This window comes from Aquarana catesbeiana, linkage group LG04 (assembly GCF_042186555.1).
Source record: "Aquarana catesbeiana isolate 2022-GZ linkage group LG04, ASM4218655v1, whole genome shotgun sequence".
Classification (NCBI taxonomy): Eukaryota; Metazoa; Chordata; class Amphibia; order Anura; family Ranidae; genus Aquarana; species Aquarana catesbeiana.
Window position 1 is genome coordinate 137,600,760 of NC_133327.1, and position 18,765 is coordinate 137,619,524.

Below are 18,765 nucleotides of genomic sequence, written 5' to 3' on the forward strand. Positions count from 1 at the left end.
CTAAAGAGTTCCGCCCCACTGGAAGCTGAACAATGTGTTCTTTAGAACCTGTAGCATCACAAAACTCAATTAAAATGAATGTAAACGTTCTGGCCAGAGAAACATTCACAGATCTGCGAGTTCTAATGTTTATATTCTACTGTATAGTATTTGAGTGGTGCTGTTTTGGATTGATTTTGTATAGGTGTATGCTATACTCCATACAATTTGTTATACTATTAAGCTATAAATACAGTAAGTAAAGTGACCCTAGTATCAGATTTTCATGTTAAAGTAGAACTAAAGGCAAAACTTTTTTTTTTCCCATTTTGAATAGAGTAAGGGAGAATACTCCCCTGTCTCATAGCCAAAACATTAAGGGAGGGGAAATCTCTCCAAAGTGAGGGAATTCAAGGGTGTCACCAGAACTAGTGTCCCCATGGGAAGATTTTCCCTCTATTATGCCCTGTACACACGATCGGACATTCCGACAACAAAATCCATGGATTTTTTTACGACAGATGTTGGCTCAAACTTGTCTTGCATACACACGGTCACACAAAGTTGTCAGAAAATCCGATCGCTCTGAACGCGGTGACGTAAAACACGTACGTCGGGACTATAAACGGAGCAGTAGCCAACAGCTTTTGTCTCTTAATTTATTCTGAGCATTGTCCACACACGGTCGGAATTTACGTGAACGGACTTTGTTGTCGGAAAACTTTATAGCCTGCTCTCAAACTTTGTGTGTCGGAAATTCCGATGGAAAAAGTCCGATGGAGCCCACACACGGTCGGAATTTCCGACAACAAGCTCCGATTGCACATATTTCGTCGGAAAGTCTGACCGTGTGTACGGGGCATTACTGTTCTGGTGACAACCCAAAATTTGAGAGTTTTTACTTTTGATGATAATAGTAAACAGGACAAATAGAATGGGTATATCTACCTAATATAGACAAAGACAGCAATAAAAATGGACAGGTGTTCTATTCCTGCTCCACTCTATCCAAAACAAACAAAAAAAAAAAAAAAAAAAAAAAAAAAAAACACGTTTTGCCTTTAGTTATACTTTACAATGCTTTCACTTGCTATTTTTGTTCAGGTTGCATCCAATTTATTTCCTGGGCTGAGATATTGACTCAGAGATGACCCGATTTTGTAAATTCTGGTATCTCTGACATTCCTGGCTGTATGCACTAAAGTTGCCATAACCTGTCCACTACAATGAAAGGGCCTGCAGGCAGGAAGTGGGACGTGAACATGGGGGGGTCATTTCTCCATTGGACACCAGTGCTGGAAATGTTTTTTTTCACCCCCACCAACACCATTGCTGGGGGGATCTTTTATCACTCTGACTAAGACCGATGCTGGGGAGGTCTTTTATTACCCCTACTGACACCAATGCTTGGAATTTTATTACCCCCACTGACACCATTACTGGGGGTTTTTTTTATCACTCTCACTGACACCACTGCTGGGGTGGTCTTTTATTACCCTGCCCCCTGACACTACTGCTGGGTTTAATTTTTATCACACCCACTGACACCAATGTTAGGGAGGTCTTATATTACCCCCACTGACAGCAATGCTGGTGGGTCTTCTATTACTCCAATTGACACCAATGCTGGAGGGGGGGCTAGATGTCTTTTACTACTATCACTAACACCAATGGTAGGGGTGTCTTATTACTCCCACTGACACAGACGCTCAGGAACCTTCTTCTCCTGACACTGGGCCATTTACTACTACTCACGGAAGTGATATCACCTCTAAAATAAAACATATTAAAAAAAAAAAAAAACACAACAGCGTTTATATCAATAAGATAAGGCATTTTGTATTTCCACCGATCTCTGATACTGTTTTTTTTTTTTTTTGTTACTCCTCCTAGTCTGGCCCAAAAACAGTCTGGCGAAAAGTGAATTTGCCCTTTGTTTAAAGTTTGGGGACACCTGCCTTCTATGTCAGCTCTGCATCTTCTACTGTGACCTACCTGCTCATAAACCGCCCTTAATTACTTATTTCCATTGTTTGAATAGACTTGTTCTTAAAATTCTGCACAAAGCACTTTCAGATCCTACAGACTTAAGCCCCTTTGCAAACATGGCCATCTATGATCAGTGCACATCTCCCAATGTTTTAGGTTGAATTCACACTATGTGCAGTGACAGACGTTTAACTGTATTGTAAAAATGCCCGTCACTGCAGGGTCACACAGGAAACAATGGTTTCCTATGTGTCCCAATTATGCTGTACTGCAGCACATTGTTATAAATTAAGTGTATGTTTTATATACTTCAAATAAGTTGTAGAAAACAAAAAAAAAAAAAAAAAAAAAAGGGGGGGGGGAGCAATGTGATGTGCTGAATCGCAATTACACTGCCCCCTACTGCAGCCAGCAATGGAGAGCTTCCAGAGCAGGGGATTGCAGGTCTCCGTTGTAGTGTGAATCCACCTTTAGTGATCCCTGGCAGGACAGGTGCAGCATCCAGTCCTTCTGCAGGCAGTCTGTCACTGCAGCTGGATGCTGTACTGAGTGGTACCGGCGTTTCGGGCCATGTGCGTTTATGGACAAAAGCCCAGAATACCTGCATTTCAGACCTTTGTCCCTGAATGTGTAGGCCCCTAAACACTGCTACCACTCAGGACAGTGTGCAGCCCTTGTGCAAGGGACCCCAAGTGTTGGCAACTCTTTCCCTTGAACTTGACTTGGGCTGTAAAGGCTTTGGCAAAGGTCTCAAACAATTTCTGACTTAATTCTCCAATAAAACATTGTATACACTTACAAATAGAAAAAAAAAATCCACACAAGGTTTTATTTTATAAGTGCATTTAATATATCTTTCAATGGTTTAGGCCTCTATCACATGAGGTGTACTAAAGTGTACTCCCATGGAGGGCCGTGTTTACCCGAACGGGGGAGCACAGGTGTTCCATGCATCCCATCCTATTGATATCAATTGGGACACAGCCGCAGCTCCCAATTTGACATCCACGTGAGTGCACCTCCCCAAACTCACACAATTTGTGTTCCAAGGACACGTACCTGTACATCAAATTGGGAGCTGCAGCTGTGTCTGTGCAGGCCTCTGCATCCCACAACCTGCACGGAGCTGCGTGAACACCTGTGCATCCCTATACAGGTAAATACAGCCCTCCCTGGGCATACACATTAATATGCCCCACGTGAACAAGGCCTTACACTTAAAAAAACTTTAAAAGGCCATAAAAAACAAAACAAGCCATATAAAAACAAAAATATTGAACAAAATTTAACTGCAATAAATAAAGTGAGACATCAACAATTTTCAAGTTTAGCCTATCACTGTACAGAGGCAGCTGGGAGAACCAGCATCTACAAATACTGACACTTTTCACGGCAGTTTCATTTGTCAGCTTACATATATGTAATGTCATCTTCTACATATAATACAGTATAATACTGGCCACCAATGCAGTCACAGCTTTATACTGCAGTAATAAGAGCTCTCTCTACCTGTTCTCTCTCCCAAAAGGTGCTCACACGTACAATAATATCTACCAGTGATGGGATGTTATATACTCAGATAATGGCTAACAATAGAATGTCACTGTTGGGTGCAATATGTTAAAAGGAGAATTATGTCCAAGCAGAATGAGTGAAGGTGGTTATGAAGATCCCTTTTGTTGGGATCTCTCAAGCTAAAAGTTCCAAGTCAAGCTCTTGTACTTGAAGTTACACTTTCAGAGCAATCTTTAGAAAATACTTTACACTTGCTCCAGTTATTGCTTATTTATGGCTCACTCACACCAGCAGGAGCAGGGCAAGATGTACACGTCTTATCCCGCATGTGCTGCGTGGTTAAAATGCATTACAGTATTGGCTTCTTTCACAGCTGCATATAATTATGTTCTGCAGCACCCTGCAATGCATTATGGCATGCTGGAGCAACATGTTACATGTCCCACCTTTTTTTCAGCGCACACCAGTGCAGCACTTTGTTGTGAACTGCAGCAGTTGGACATTAGGCAAATTGTCTTTTTGTTGTGTTGGGCAATGCTGCCTGACCAAGCTGGTGTGAACAAGCTCTTAGTGGAGCTCTACTTTAAATGAACCCACCAACACACTTGTATTAGCATTCTGTCTTAATCATGAAAAGGCAATAGGTAGTAAGGATAGCAAAGAGCCAGTATTGGACAATCCAAAGGAAAAAACCATCTGCACAAGATAATTCAAATGCTGGTAACTTTATTCATCTGGACAACATGAACACAAAGGGTGCATGTCTAGGATCCCTTCCCCAACACATTCACACATGGGATGGTTCTCTCTGTTTTTTTTTTTTCTTGGATGAATAAGGTTACCAGCGGTTGTATTTTCTTTGGAGTGCTGCCAGTCTTTTCCTTTAAATTTGTGAAGTCTCTGAGTATAGGACGAGCCCCTACTGCCATTTAGCATCTGATTTTCAACAAGGGAGATCCTATTCAGAGTTTGGAAGCAGCATGTCCTATACTGTTGCCAAATGATTATTATGTTCTATGGCTTTCTGCTCATGAACTGGCACTGGCATTAAAAATACATCAGATTAATTTTTTTTTTTTTAAGGAACCTGTCATAGGTAACACCAGTGTGATGAGCCTTTAGATGAAAGTTGTCATTTGACGCCTAGAATCTATTCCTCAATCCTGCAAGTAAATTCTACTTAGCACGGACGTGCAGTTGTGTGTTAGAAAATGTCAGTTTCCATTAAAGGGTTTTTGCACAGGCCTCTAATTCCTGAGCAGCACATTAGTTTCCCAACAATTCTATTAGCTGCAGGAATGCCGAATAGATTAAGCTTAGCTGACCTGGACAATAGTATGTACCAAGTAATCAGCTTCCACCTGATACTTCTCACAGTGGTATTTTGCTTTGTGATAGATTCCATTTAAACAATTATTTTTTTTCCTGTGCATGCATATCAGGTCTGTGTGCAGGAATCTTCAGCTATGACTTTGAGAAATTATTGTAGGTGTGTGCAGCCTCACTGGGCTGGTGCAAGAATTTTTGACACCCTAGGCGAAACCTCATTTTGCTGCCCCCCCTGGCTCCACCCCCTTTGCCCTGCTCATGTATACCCCACCTTTCTAATGAAGCACCCATCAAATGCAGCCTTACCAGCGCCCATCAATGCAGCCTCACGAGCACCCATCAAATGCAGCCTCAAATGCAGCCTCACCAGCGCCCATCAAATGCAGCCTCACCAGCGCCCATCAAATTCAGCCTCACCAGCGCCCATCAAATGCAGCCTACCAGAGCTTATCAATGAATGTTTGCTTGCTTCCATTCATTCAGAAGTCAGGACACAGACACAGTCCTCCACCAAGCGCTGCGCCTCTGACACTATGTGTGAACGGAGCGGTGGCTGCCTGCTGATGCTGAGACTTCATTGCTTGCTGCAGAGAGAAGAGAGTAGGAACACCAGTGGCTGTGCACCCTAGGCAGCAGGGTGCCCTATGCGGCTGCCTAGTGGTAGCACTGGCCCTGCACTCTCAGAACAAGTGCTTTTTTCTGGGGTCTTCAATTTACAATGACAGCTGAACTACCACTGAAAAGAAAATATATGATTGTCAAAAAATACAGAAAAGAGGATTGGCACAATATAATTCAGCACATTAGTCTGAATATCACATCTTCCATTTGTCAGTGAAAGCTATATAAATATATCATTTTGCAGAAAACAGAGCAGCACACGTTTGTCATTCCTGTAAGTGGAACAATGTGGATGAGACAGGTACCACTAAGGAAACTGGTAATAAGCAGATGGAAAATCGGATTACTGTACTAGAAAGTAACAATCTGTGCCCAAGTGGCTGCTATGGGGAAAACTGGAGGTGGTTTAAATTAGCAGGTATTTTGAGCTTTTGTTTTTACTTTTTTATGTGTATTTATTCTCCGCAATTTTAGCACCAATTTGAATATTAATCTTTATAACAATAGGTAAGAAACTTCACGGATGATTTTAATCTCGTACTACTAAGCAATGTAATTTTTTTGGCAATCATCTTTATTGCAGCACACAGAGTTCAAGGAGAGGTTTAACCGGTCAACAGCATGAGATTAAGTTACCCAAATAGTTTATTTCTTATTCTAACAAGTGAGTAATAATCACTCACATAGATAGCTCTAAAGACTATGTTACACTGGCAACTCCCGGCACAACTGATATTTACCATAAAGGAAGCCGCATCCTCGCTGACAGAAATGCTGCAGAAGCTCGTTTGCAATGTAACATCTCACTGGTTTAGCCAGGGAGGGAGCAACAATACAGGGGAAATTACATGCTCTCTTAGGAATCCTGCTGTTGACGAGTTGTTACAGGTGACAAGATCACTAGTATCACATGGCCTTTAGAATAACTTCCTAGTGACAATCACGTCATTTCCAATGTGACCAATGTCCAATGTGATCTCCATGTGTTGCCAAAGATGAAGCTGCCCACAAGAGGTTAATCTTATTCCAGCAAGCTGACATTACCTTCAGAAAATATGAGTTCTCTGGCTGTCATATTGATTCCAAAGGCCCCAACATTTTCCTTGAACAAATATGTAGATCTGACTTAACATTCTGCAGTTCTTTTTTCCATACCTCAAAATACTGAAGAAACAGCCAGACACCCAAAAAATTTCAGGAGGACATCAGTGGCAGCCTATATAGTTCTTTCGGTACAGATTTCTTTTCAAAGTGCATCAAAACAATGTCTTCTTTAGAAAGCCACAGCCTGAAGTATAAAAGACTGCCCTCTGCCAGCTGTCTGCAGAAAAGGACACTTTTTCTCTGTGTAGAAGCAGTGGTCTCCCTGCAGAGGTCCAATACACCGTTTGCCAAGTCAAACATATAGCTCTGCAATTAGAAAAGTGCATGGTTCCTGCTGTGCTAGGGCTGGGAGATTTTCTTAAAAAAAAAAACTCGATTCACGATTCGACACCGCGATGGTCCTGAGGAGCTGCGGGCATGAGTGTTTAGGCGAGGCCGCGGCTTCGGCCTAGTCTGCGGCGTCTGGCCGAAGCCGCGCCCTCACCTAAAAACTCATGCCTGCAGTGCCTCAGGACCGGCGCAGTGAAAAAAAAAAAAAAATCTAAAAAAATCGATTTGCTTAAATTTTGAATCGATTTGACATTTCAACTCGATTCAAGATTTAGATCGATTTTTTTCCCCAGCCCTAGCCAAGGCTAGAGCTTTTCAGTCAGTAGGGAGCTTAACCAATGCTGATCGGAGAGCTCTAGCTCTGACTCAGCAGGGGCTGTGTAGGATTTTTCTGCACCACCTGGCAAGGGACAAGCTTTTCTACTCAGTATTGAGAACTGGACTTCCACCTATGCATTGCACGTAATCTGTGGTAATATGCATGCTTTATCGCATGTTATCATAAGGCATGGTGCATTGTGGGTGTGCTGCTGTGTCATTCATAAGAATCGCAGCCCAATGCACAACTGCAATAAGTGCCCACACCCGCACATCACACCATGACATACATGAGGTTTGCTGTGGTGCACTGCATTAAAAAAAATGCTGCAGAGACTTTTTGTCTACTGCTCTACACTTGCAACTCAAACAAGTTTATGCATGTGCAGTAACACACTGCACGGGAACATTAAAGTTCCATCATACATTTAAATCCAGGGTACAATATACACAGCTCACCTTTGGTCCAGTAATCTAAGGGGAACTCCAGTCAAGTTCTCCTCAGCCAGACAGCAATAATGGTGGCCACATTTGTTTTGATATATTTATCCAGTCGATGTGCAATAGATCAAAACAGTCCAGTCCTCAAACAAACAACTGAATAGCCATATCTTCCCTTCCAATCATTTTAGACTCAATTTATTCGATCAAACCGAGTTGATCGGCCAGGGTGGAATATTATCGATTGTTTTGGATCAAATCGGCAACAGTGACATTTGTTTATGAATGTGACCATATTTTGATCAAGCAGATTATGAGATTACATGGTGGGAACAAAGATGTGGTCAATAACTTACGATCAGAATTTACAATCTTATTTTAGCTATAAATTAAAGTGATTCTAAAAAGGTTCAACGTTTTTTTTTATAAAAATAACAAACATGTTATACTTACCTGCTCTGTGCAATGGTTTTGCACAAAGCAGCCATGATCCTCTACTTTTTGGGTCCCCCGTCAGCAGTCCTGTCTCCTACCCCCTGCCAAGTGCCCCTAATAGCAAGCAGCTTGCTATGAGGGCACTCGAGCAGACTCACTCCGAAGCTGCACTCTAGTGAATGGACTTTGTCTATTCACACACGAAGCATGGCTTGGTCCTGCCCCGCCTTTGTCACTGCTCTCTCCTCATTGGCTCATTGGCTGTGAATGACAGCAGCAGGAGCCAATGGCTCCCACGGTTATGTGAGCCAATGAGGAGACAGAGATCAGGAGAGCCACTGCTCTCATGCAAATGGCTGGCTCGAGATGTGGCTCAGGTAAGTGCAAAGAGGGGGCTGGGGGGGAGTTACAGCCAGAAGGTTTTTTTTTTTGCACAGAAAGCATTAAGGTTAAAAAAAAAAACTTCTGCTTTCAAATCCACTTCTTCTGGTGTGGCATTATCAATTGAATGGATTGTCAACTATAGATCGATTATTCCTACTAGAAGAGATTGATCAGTAAAGAAATCAAATCATTCATCGAAGCATGTATGGTCGCCATAACATAAAAAACACACTGCACATCAGATGTTAATGCAGTAAAAGTATTCCACATTCTAGCAGAGTATTCAAACTTCTACATGCATACTTTGAACGGATTTTAAAGGGAACCTGTATTGAAAGAAATGTGTAGGCTTTCATTGCTGATGATCAGCTGCAAATGCTAGCTGCCTGGCTTTCTCAGACTGCAACAAACAAACTTCTAATCAACATACTTGTTCTATGTCTGTAACTCAGAAAGTACTGAAGCCAGTGGATTAGTATGACAACCAAGGAAGCAGTGTGTTCTTTTTTCAAGGCAATGCTTGTTTTAGTGATTCTTTAGGGCCCACTTAGACTTGTGTTGTGGTAAAGCAGGTATTACCACAATGCAAGTTAATGCAGGTAGCGTGCATTATGGTGCCATTTTCTTTTGAATGGCAGCTCAATACACTAAGGCAACACACCTGCCTTGCAGCATGCTGAAATGCATGATGTGCATTGCAAAAAAAAAGGGTCATGTCTGATTTTTGGCACCCCATTTATTTCAATAGGGTGCCTCAACGCACCTTAATGTGCAACATAACACAACACGTGTTAATGCATCACAAGGAAGTTATTGGAGGCAAACAATATTACTGAGCATATATCACTCACTAAAAGAACTGCATGCCATTTCCTCCAACATAGATCATTTTTCAAGCTCTTTAAATCTTCGCTCAATAGAACCTATTTATTATATATTTCTAAAGCTGGAAAGGCTGCTTATATGCACATTAGCTGATCCCTTAAACCAAATATTAAAAATAATGTCTGTGCCTACTCAGCAAAGCCATGCTGTGCCAGTGCATCATCATGCCGGAGATGAAACAGCATGGAATGCTCAATCTAAACGCACAATGACTATTAATATTATTTTATATCATAGTTGGCCAACAGCAGATTTTTGTTATTAACAGGCATTTACAGCAAAGCTCACAGGTAGGAATGTACCATGGTGAATGCTTATGTAAAGGCATGTGTTAGGGAATATGTGTATATTTTCAAACTATAATCAATGCAATCTTACAAGTTTTCCTATCTTATGTATAAGTGAAATGATCATCAGTCTCTTAAAAAAAAGCAGCAGAGATTAAAACTGAATTTATTCTCTGCTTTAAGTTCTGCAAGTCACATTAGTAATAATGCCACATACAGATGACAGCACCTACTGCATCCTATGGAAGCAGTCAGACTATATTGTTTTGGCACAAAACCAGTATGGCACAGTAATATGAGCGTACAAAAGGAGGCTGGTTCCCAGTGTAGTCACAGCCTTTTTGCAGTGTAATGACATTTTGCACTGGATGAACATAGAGGATTCCATTCTAACCATAAATATTTCTTCAATGACCAACTGCTGTGAACTTTAAAGTGTGAAGCACCAGTTGTTCAGTTTGAGGCTATTTGGTAATATTGTGGTATGCGATTTAGTGACCTGACCTCAGGGGTTTTAAGCAGTAGCTTTTCCTGTAGCTTGTCTGTTATATGTGCTCCAGTGAAATCTCAGGAACAGTTGTGTTATAATGCTTTAAAAGTAATGCAATCTACAGTCTGGCTTCTCCTGGATATCAAATGAATCTCCTAGAGTCATCTTCATCAGTCTTTTCGATTCCCAAATTCTCCATTCCATTCAGTGCTATAGCTGACAGGAAACTGTTCCAATCCTTCATCTGTAAACACAGTCATAACAAACAGGTCTGTATTTATTCTCATTTCTAAGAAATTCTCATATCTCATCTACAGTAAGGGTATCTATAGTCTTTAAAGGCAGAAATCTCGACAGAGAGCTCTATAAAAAAAAACAAACAAAAAAAAAAAACACCCAGCTGCGCATACAATCAACACAGATAAAGGAAAAGCTGGAAGAAACTTCCTTTTTAGTTTAGTTTATGTGAGGGGGTAACAATAGTGAACAAATTCGATTTCTTTCTCGAACATCATGGGACACAGAGCCACAGTAATTACTGATGGGGTTATATAGGTATCACTGGTGATTGGACACTGGCACACCCTATCAGGAAGTTCAACCCCCTATATAATCCCTCCCCTTGCAGGGATACCTCAGTTTTTACGCCAGTGTCTTAGGTGATGGACGTGTAAAGATGTCCTGTGCTGAGCTCCAAAGGGGATACTCTGATATCCTATACGGGGGCAAGCCAGGCGAACCGGATCCATTCAAAGTGTCCTTTCGTGGCCGAATTGGATGGTACCCGGGCCTCGTGTCCGAAGAAACAAGGTTTTACCTGTAACGCTTCTCTTTTTAGAGAGCTGGACCCCGCATATTAGAAAATGTTTTTTCTAGCCTAATTTCTAGCCGGGTGCTTTACAGGCCCAGAACTGTGGATCTCCCTATTCATAGGGGGCCCCAGTCTCTGACGGTTTGTTCAAACGGAGCCCACCATGAGAGGTGAAGATTGGGTCTGTATAACAGAACCCTGCGGCTGGATAAGGTAAGAGGAGATTCCACAGAATTTTTGTAATTCTAGTAGGTTTTCTCCTTTAAGGTAAATGCATGCTATGCCTATTGTGACCACCGGGGGCTGCCAAGAGCACAAACCTTCTCACGCTGATGTCAGTCTCAGTGTTCTCACGCTGCACAGCGTCTCCAGCCGGCTCCAAGTAGGATGGGATGGGGGGATTTCTCATGTACGAATGTTCCCCCCAGGCTAGGGGGGGGCACAGGTGTCTGTACAGTGGTAGTACACCGCTCGAGAACCGCCGCCGCCATTTACAGGCTACAGGCCCATCACTACTGGCCTCTCTCCTTCCTCTCCCTCCCCCAGCCTTCCTCCATATTGTTTCCGAGGGTCGGCCAGCGCGGGAAGCGCTAGTTTTTTCGAAATTCGAGGGGGGGGGGGGCGTCAGCACAGTGTGCTCAGACCCCCACACAGGCCAGCTGCAGGCTATTTAAAGCACTCTGTACAGGTGCACACAGCCTTTGGAAGGACACACAGCTGAGGGTCGCATGTAAGGTGGGACACAGGCATTCTCCTAGGCAGCATTTACTAAGGTAACACCAGACTGGGCATTTGGTAGCAAGGCTTTTAGCCGGACTACATCGCTCAGCAGTCAGTGTTCATTTTGTGACACCTCCGCCTTGTTGCTTTGCACTATGGGTAGAAGAGGTTCAAACACCCCAAGAACCAGAGACTCTAGGGAATCTCATTCGGGTTCTGAGGACCCCCTTTCTGCAGCATCCCCCCCCCCCGAGGGGCCAGGGACGGCTAGCCAGAGGGAGCCATTGGGGTCAGGGGCTATACCTGCCTCCGGCACTTCAGCCCCTGTATACATTACACAGGAGGTTTTTTCCTCAACCATTAGTGGTTTAGAGGAGAGATTAATGGCCGTGATTACCTCTTCACTTGGTGGAAGAAAATGCACTAGGCCTTCCTCTGCTTCCCAAAACCCTCAGGAAGAGGAGCTCTGGGATAAAGGAGACAAATCCCTTTCAGAGGATCAGGATGGGACAGATGATTCCACTTCTGAGGAATCAGGCGGAGAGGGACCCTCTGCGACTTCCCAGGAGGAGAAAGTCTTAGTGCAGATCCTTACTGGATTGGTCCGCTCCACATTTAAGTTGCCCGTATCTGAATCAGTTAAAGAACCCTCTTCTTCTTTGGGGTCACTGAAGCCTCCTCAAACAGCACATGCTTTTCCGGTTTATAATTTACTTGAAAAGCTCATTTATTCTGAGTGGGATCACCCAGATAAACGTTTTTTTCCGCCGAGAAAGTTTTCAACACTTTATCCGATGGAAGAAAAGTTTATGAAAATGTGGGGAGTACCGGCCATTGATGCCGCCATTTCCTCCGTAAATACTAGTCTGACTTGTCCTGTAGACAATGCTCAGATGCTCAGTGATCCTGTAGATAAAAAGATGGAATCCCTATTGAAGGATGTTTTCTCCTTGGCAGGTTCAGTGGCTCAACCTGCAGTTGCAGCGATTGGAGTCTGTCAATACTTAAGAGACCATGTTAAGCAGGTTATCAAAGTTTTACCTGAACAGCAGGCCCAGGGGTTGGCTAACCTTCCTGCGGTCTTATGCTACGTTGTTGACGCCATCAGAGATTCTATCGTGCAAACCTCTCGTCTTTCACTGGGGTTGGTGCATATACGTAGAATCCTATGGTTGAAAAATTGGTCAGCCGAAGCACCAAGTAAGAAGCTACTGGCTGAGTTTTCATTTCGTGGTGCAAGGTTGTTTGGAGAGGACTTGGATGACTATATCAAGAGAATCTCTGGTGGGAAAAGTACTCTCTTACCTGTCAAGAAGAAGAGTAAGCGTCACTCTTTCAAACGGACTCTTTCCCCAGCGCCAGGGGCTTCAGCATCCAGGCAGTCTCGACGGCCTCCTCCGTCTGGGTTCAGAAACAAGGGTCAACCCCAGGAACAAAAGAAGTCCTGGGGGAAGAAACCTACTAGGAAAAACACTAAGACCTCTGCATGAGGGGGCGCCCCCGCTCGCTCGAGTGGGGGGAAGACTGCGACAGTTCTCAGAGCTCTGGCAGGAGGACTTCCAGGACAGATGGGTAATCTCCACAGTAACCTTAGGGTACAAGCTGGAGTTTCAGGAATTTCCCTCTCCTCGGTTCCTCAGATCAAGTGTCCCCAGAGACCCAGAGAAGAAGCAGTCGCTCCTTCTAGCGTTAGAATGACTTTTGTCGCAAGAGGTCATTATGATGGTTCCCGCAAAGGACCAGGGATTGGGCTTTAATTCCAACCTTTTTACGGTCCAAAAACCAAATAGGGATGTCAGACCCATTCTGGATTTAAGGGATCTGAACCGATTCCTAAGGATTCAGTCCTTCCGCATGGAATCAATTCGGACAGTAGTCTCCACCCTGCAGGGAGGAGAATTTCTGGCATCGATAGACATCAGAGTTGCATATCTGCATGTGCCCATTTTTCCTGCTCATCAGAAATTTCTGCGCTTCGAGATAGGGCGCCATTTCCAGTTTGTGGCTCTGCCTTTTGGGATAGCCACTGCACCTCGAGTGTTCATAAAGGTCTTGGCCCCTCCTCTGGCCAGATTAAGGGCTCAGGGTATAGCTGTCATAGCATACCTAGACGACCTGCTACTGATAGACCGGTCGGTAGCCTCCTTGAACGGGAACTTGAGAACCACAGTCAAGTATCTGGGACACCTAGGTTGGATCCTCAACCTAGAAAAATCTTTCCTAAAACCAGTAAGAAGACTGGAGTATTTAGGTCTGATCATAGATACAAGCCAGGAGAAAGTATTTCTACCTCAGGCAAAGATCACTGCTTTAAGGGAGCTGATTCTGGCAGTCAGGACCAAGAGGGGTCCTTCTGTCCGCCTTTGTATGAGGCTGCTAGGAAAGATGGTGTCTTCATTCGAAGCAGTTCCTTATGCTCAGTTTCATTCAAGACTGCTGCAACACAGTATTCTGTCGGCCTGGAACAAGAAGGTTTAGGCATTAGACTTTCCGATGCACCTGTCTCATGCGGTGCGTCAGAGCCTCAATTGGTGGCTCATTCCCGAAAACCTGCAGAAGGGGAAAGCCTTTCTGCCGGTTACCTGGACGGTGGTAACAACAGATGCCAGTCTGTCAGGTTGGGGAGCAGTTCTGGAACAGTCTGCGGTTCAGGGGGTATGGTCCAAGACAGAGAGGACCTTACCCATCAACATTCTGGAAATCTGTGCGGTATGTCTAGCCCTAAAGGCCTGGACTATCAGGCTACAGGGTTGCCCGGTCAGGATCCAGTCCGACAATGCCACAGCAGTGGCCTATGTCAATCATCAGGGAGGCACCAGGAGCCGAGCTGCTCAAAAAGAGGTGAACCAGATCTTAGCCTGGGCAGAGAGGCATGTGCCCTGCATATCGGCAGTTTTCATTCCAGGGATAGAGAACTGGCAGGCAGACTATTTAAGTCGCCAGAAGTTATTTCCAGGGGAATGGTCTCTACATCCCGATGTCTTTTGGAACATATGCCAAAGATGGAGGGTCCCAGATGTAGATCTCTTTGCATCTCGATTCAACAAAAAGATAGACAGATTTGTGGCAAGAACAAGAGATCCTCTTGCATGCGGGACAGATGCATTGGTGATTCCGTGGCATCAGTTCTTACTGATTTATGCATTCCCGCCTATTCTGCTACTGCCGCGACTTCTCAGGCAGGAAAGGAAGTCAGTACTTCTGGTGGCCCCCGCTTGACCCAGAAGGACGTGGTATGCGGAAATAGTAAGGATGACGGTGGGTTCCCCGTGGACACTACCAGTACGTCCAGACCTGTTATCTCAAAGTCCAGTGTTCCATCCTGCCTTACAAACGCTAAATTTGACGGTTTGGCTATTGAGACCCACGTTCTGAAGAGTCGTGGGCTTTCAGGTTCTGTGATATCTACCTTGATCAATGCAAGGAAACCAGCTTCCAGAATAATTTATCATAGAGTCTGGAAAGCTTATGTCTCCTGGTGTGAATCCAGGGGTTGGCATCCCAGAAAATGTGATAGGTAGAATTCTTGATTTTCTACAATCGGGTTTAGAGATGAAGCTAGCCTTGAGTACCATCAAGGGCCAGGTCTCAGCCTTATCAGTATTATTTCAACGGCCACTTGCTTCGCATTCTTTGGTCTGAAACTTTATACAGGGGGTGACGCGTCTTAATCCTCCGGTTAAGGCGCCCCTAAACCCCTGGGACTTGAACTTGGTTCTGTCTGTGTTACAGAAACAGCCTTTTGAACCTAGAAGGGTATCAGAATTAGCAGCCCTTTCCTGTAAGGAGCCTTATTTGATTGTACACAAGGATAGAGTGGTACTAGTTTCCTAGTTTTTTACCAAAGGTGGTTTCTGATTTTAATTTAAACCAAGACACTGTTCTGCCTTCCTTTTTTCCAGATCCCTGTTCTCCGGAAGAGAGATCACTACATTCGTTGGATGTAGTAAGAGCAGTCAAGGCCTATCTCAAGGCAACTGCTCAGATTCGCAAAACGGATGTTTTGTTTGTGCTGCCAGAGGGTCCCAATAGAGGACAGGCAGCGTCAAAAGCTACCATTTCTAAATGGATTCGACAGTTGATTATTCAAGCTTACGGTTTGAAACAGAAGATTCCTCCATTTCAGATCAGGGAGCATTCCACAAGGGATATTGGTGCTTCTTGCGCAGTAAATCACCGGGCCTCTATGGCTCAGATCTGCAAGGCCGCAACCTGGTCTTCAGTCCATACATTCACCAGATTATATCAGGTGGATGTGAGAAGGCATGAGGATATCGCCTTTGGGCGTAGTGTGCTGCAGGCAGCGGTACAGGGTCCTCAGGTCTGATTACACCCTACTTGGTCGTGGTCCCCCCCCCTCAGATAGCCTTGCTCTGTGACATCCCATCAGTAATTACTGTGGCTCTGTGTCCCGTGATGTTCGAGAAAGAAAATAGGATTTTTTAAAACAGCTTATCTGTAAAATCCTTTTCTTTCGATGGACATCACGGGACACAGAGGTCCCGCCCCTCTTCTAATACACTATATTGCTTGGCTACAAAACTGAGGTATCCCTGCAAGGGGAGGGATTATATAGGGGGTTGAACTTTGATAGGGTGTGCCAGTGTCCAATCACCAGTGATACCTATATAAACCCATCAGTAATTACTGTGGCTCTGTGTCCCGTGATGTCCATCGAAAGAAAAGGATTTTACAGGTAAGCTGTTTTAAAAAATCCTATTTTTCTAGCATTTCCTTGTCAAAAGAAGTTTATTGAGTATACAATGTTATAAAGAGACATAAAGTAAGTTTACAAGGATCTATAAAGTAAGCTCATTGTTTTACAGTAGGGTTTATATAGGTAAATATCATGAAATTTCAAATATTAAACATTGGGTTCACGTAAACCTAAATTAAAAGATATATATAATTTCCTTAGTTACTTTTGTAGGTATTTAAATGATTTATACCTACTATACATATTGTTTACAAGTAGAGTGTATATAGGTCAAATAAATTCTGATAATGAGCTTTAATCGTAAGGTGGAGAAAAGGAAAGAGAAAGAAGAAAAAGGGTTGAAAGGTAGGAGGTATGGTCCACAAGGTTGTCCCGCTCGTCAGTTTATTATTCTTTTTAGTTCTCTTTGAAGCCTTAGAATGGGTGTCTCTGTAAGTCATTTAATCTGTTACCATGGCAACAGGACAGAGTCATTGAAGTTTGACAGGAACTGTTGTTTTATCCAAGGATGCCAAAGTTTTTCAAATTTTGGAATTTGATTTTGATCGATGGCTACCATCTTCGCATGGGACATTGTATTATTCATTCTGTGAATTGTTTCTGCTAGTACCAATGTAGGAGATTTCCATGCCTTGGCCACTGTTTGTTTTGCAGCCGTTATTAGTTGGATCATAAGTTTGAATTGAGAGAGTGTTAACCATTCCGGTTTTAGATTAAGTAAAGTTAAATATGGATCTGGTTGTATTATTTTTTTAAATATTTTAGATGCAATCACGAAGACTTCCTTCCAGAAGGTTTGGATTACTGGGCATGTCCACCATATGTGTAAATATGTGCCTATTTCTGGGCATCCTCGTAAACAAACAGCTGAGGTATTAGGTGAATATTTTGCCACTCTAGCGGGTACAAGGTACCAGCGAGTTAGGACTTTATAATTTGTCTCCAGTGCTAAGATGTTGGGTGAAGATGACTTAGATGTGAGCCATATGTTAGACCAGTCCGTGTCTTCTAAAGTTCGTCCCAGGTCCTCCTCCCACCTCTGAACATAAGAGGGTCTATTAAGATTTGCTACTCCATATAATTGATTATAAAGTGATGAAATTGTACCTTTAGCAAATGGATCTTTTGTACAGATTGATTCAAAAATGGATAATTGGGATAATGGTGTATCCCCCTTTAGGAATGGTGTATAGAAATTTTTGATTTGGAGATATCTAAATATCTCAGGGTTTGGTAGATCATATTTTTCTCTAAGCGATGGGAATGAAAGGAATGATTTAGATGCTATGAAGTCATTTAGTGTCTGAATGCCTGATGTTGTCCAAGCTTTAAAAGAATTTGGGTAGATCCATGCCAGATAAAAGGCCGGATTTCTGATAAAAGAAAGGAGAGGATTGTGTGGAGATTGTAACTGATATTTGGTTTTTAGTTTATCCCAGAGAGATAAGAAGTGTTTAGTTATGGGATTATGAATTTTAAAGCGGTCTTTAGGATCAAGCCATAATAAATTTGATATTAATAGATGGTCATTTTCTGAAGCCTCTATAAATACCCATAATGGGATTTCCTGTTTTGCATGGTATTTGGACAGACTGGCCAAATGTGCTGCTCTGTAGTAGTTAGTAAAATTAGGGTATCCCAGGCCTCCTTTATTTTTGGGAAGATGTAGTGTGTGTATAGGTATACGTGGTTTAGAAGAGCCCCATATAAACGAAGTTGCTCTTTTTTGTACTATTCTCAAAAAATAGGAAGGAATTGGAATAGGGAGGACTCTGAATAGATAAAGCAATTTGGGTAGAATAGTCATTTTGATTGCATTAATCTTCCCTATCCAGGATAAAGGAAGTTGCGACCATTGTTTTATTAGATTTGTGATCTGTCTTAATACAGGAGGATAATTGGTTGAGAATAAGTCAGAATGAGATGCTGTTAAATGAATTCCAAGATATGGGATTGATTTTTCTGCCCATGTGAATGGGAGTGCAGCCCTAGCCGGGATCAATTCCATGTTTGTGAGTGAAATATTAAGCACTAGGCATTTCTTAGGATTAATCATAAGGCCGGATAGGGCTGCAAATCCATCAAGAGCTGGTATTAAGTTAGGACCAGAGACCTGTGGTGATGATAGAAAAAGTAATATATCGTCTGCAAATATACATAATTTGTGTGTAATAACTCCTACTTCAATGCCAGTTATAGTTTGGTTTGTTCTGATGTATTGGGCCATGGGTTCGAGTATAAGGGCAAATAATAAGGGAGATAATGGGCAACCCTGTCGGGTACCTCTTTCGATATTAAAGGCTTCAGATTTGTATCCAGCATATTTTATATAGGCTTTGGGTTTATTATATAATGCTTTGATCCATGTTAAAAAGTGGGGTCCAAAACCCCATTTTTGTAATGAATATTG

The 18,765-nt window shown here is 42.9% G+C and overlaps 1 protein-coding gene across 1 annotated transcript in view; it reads right to left on the reverse strand.

Annotated features, from left to right (window-relative positions):
* Window positions 1-3,676: 3,676 nt before the first annotated feature.
* PASK (PAS domain containing serine/threonine kinase) overlaps window positions 3,677-18,765 on the reverse strand; it is an 85,548-nt gene continuing 70,459 nt past the window's right edge. Inside the window, exon 19 of the mRNA XM_073625745.1 lies at window positions 3,677-10,351. Coding sequence (XP_073481846.1) covers window positions 10,278-10,351 — 74 coding nt within the window. The 3' untranslated portion in view covers window positions 3,677-10,277. The remainder of the gene's footprint in view (window positions 10,352-18,765) is intronic.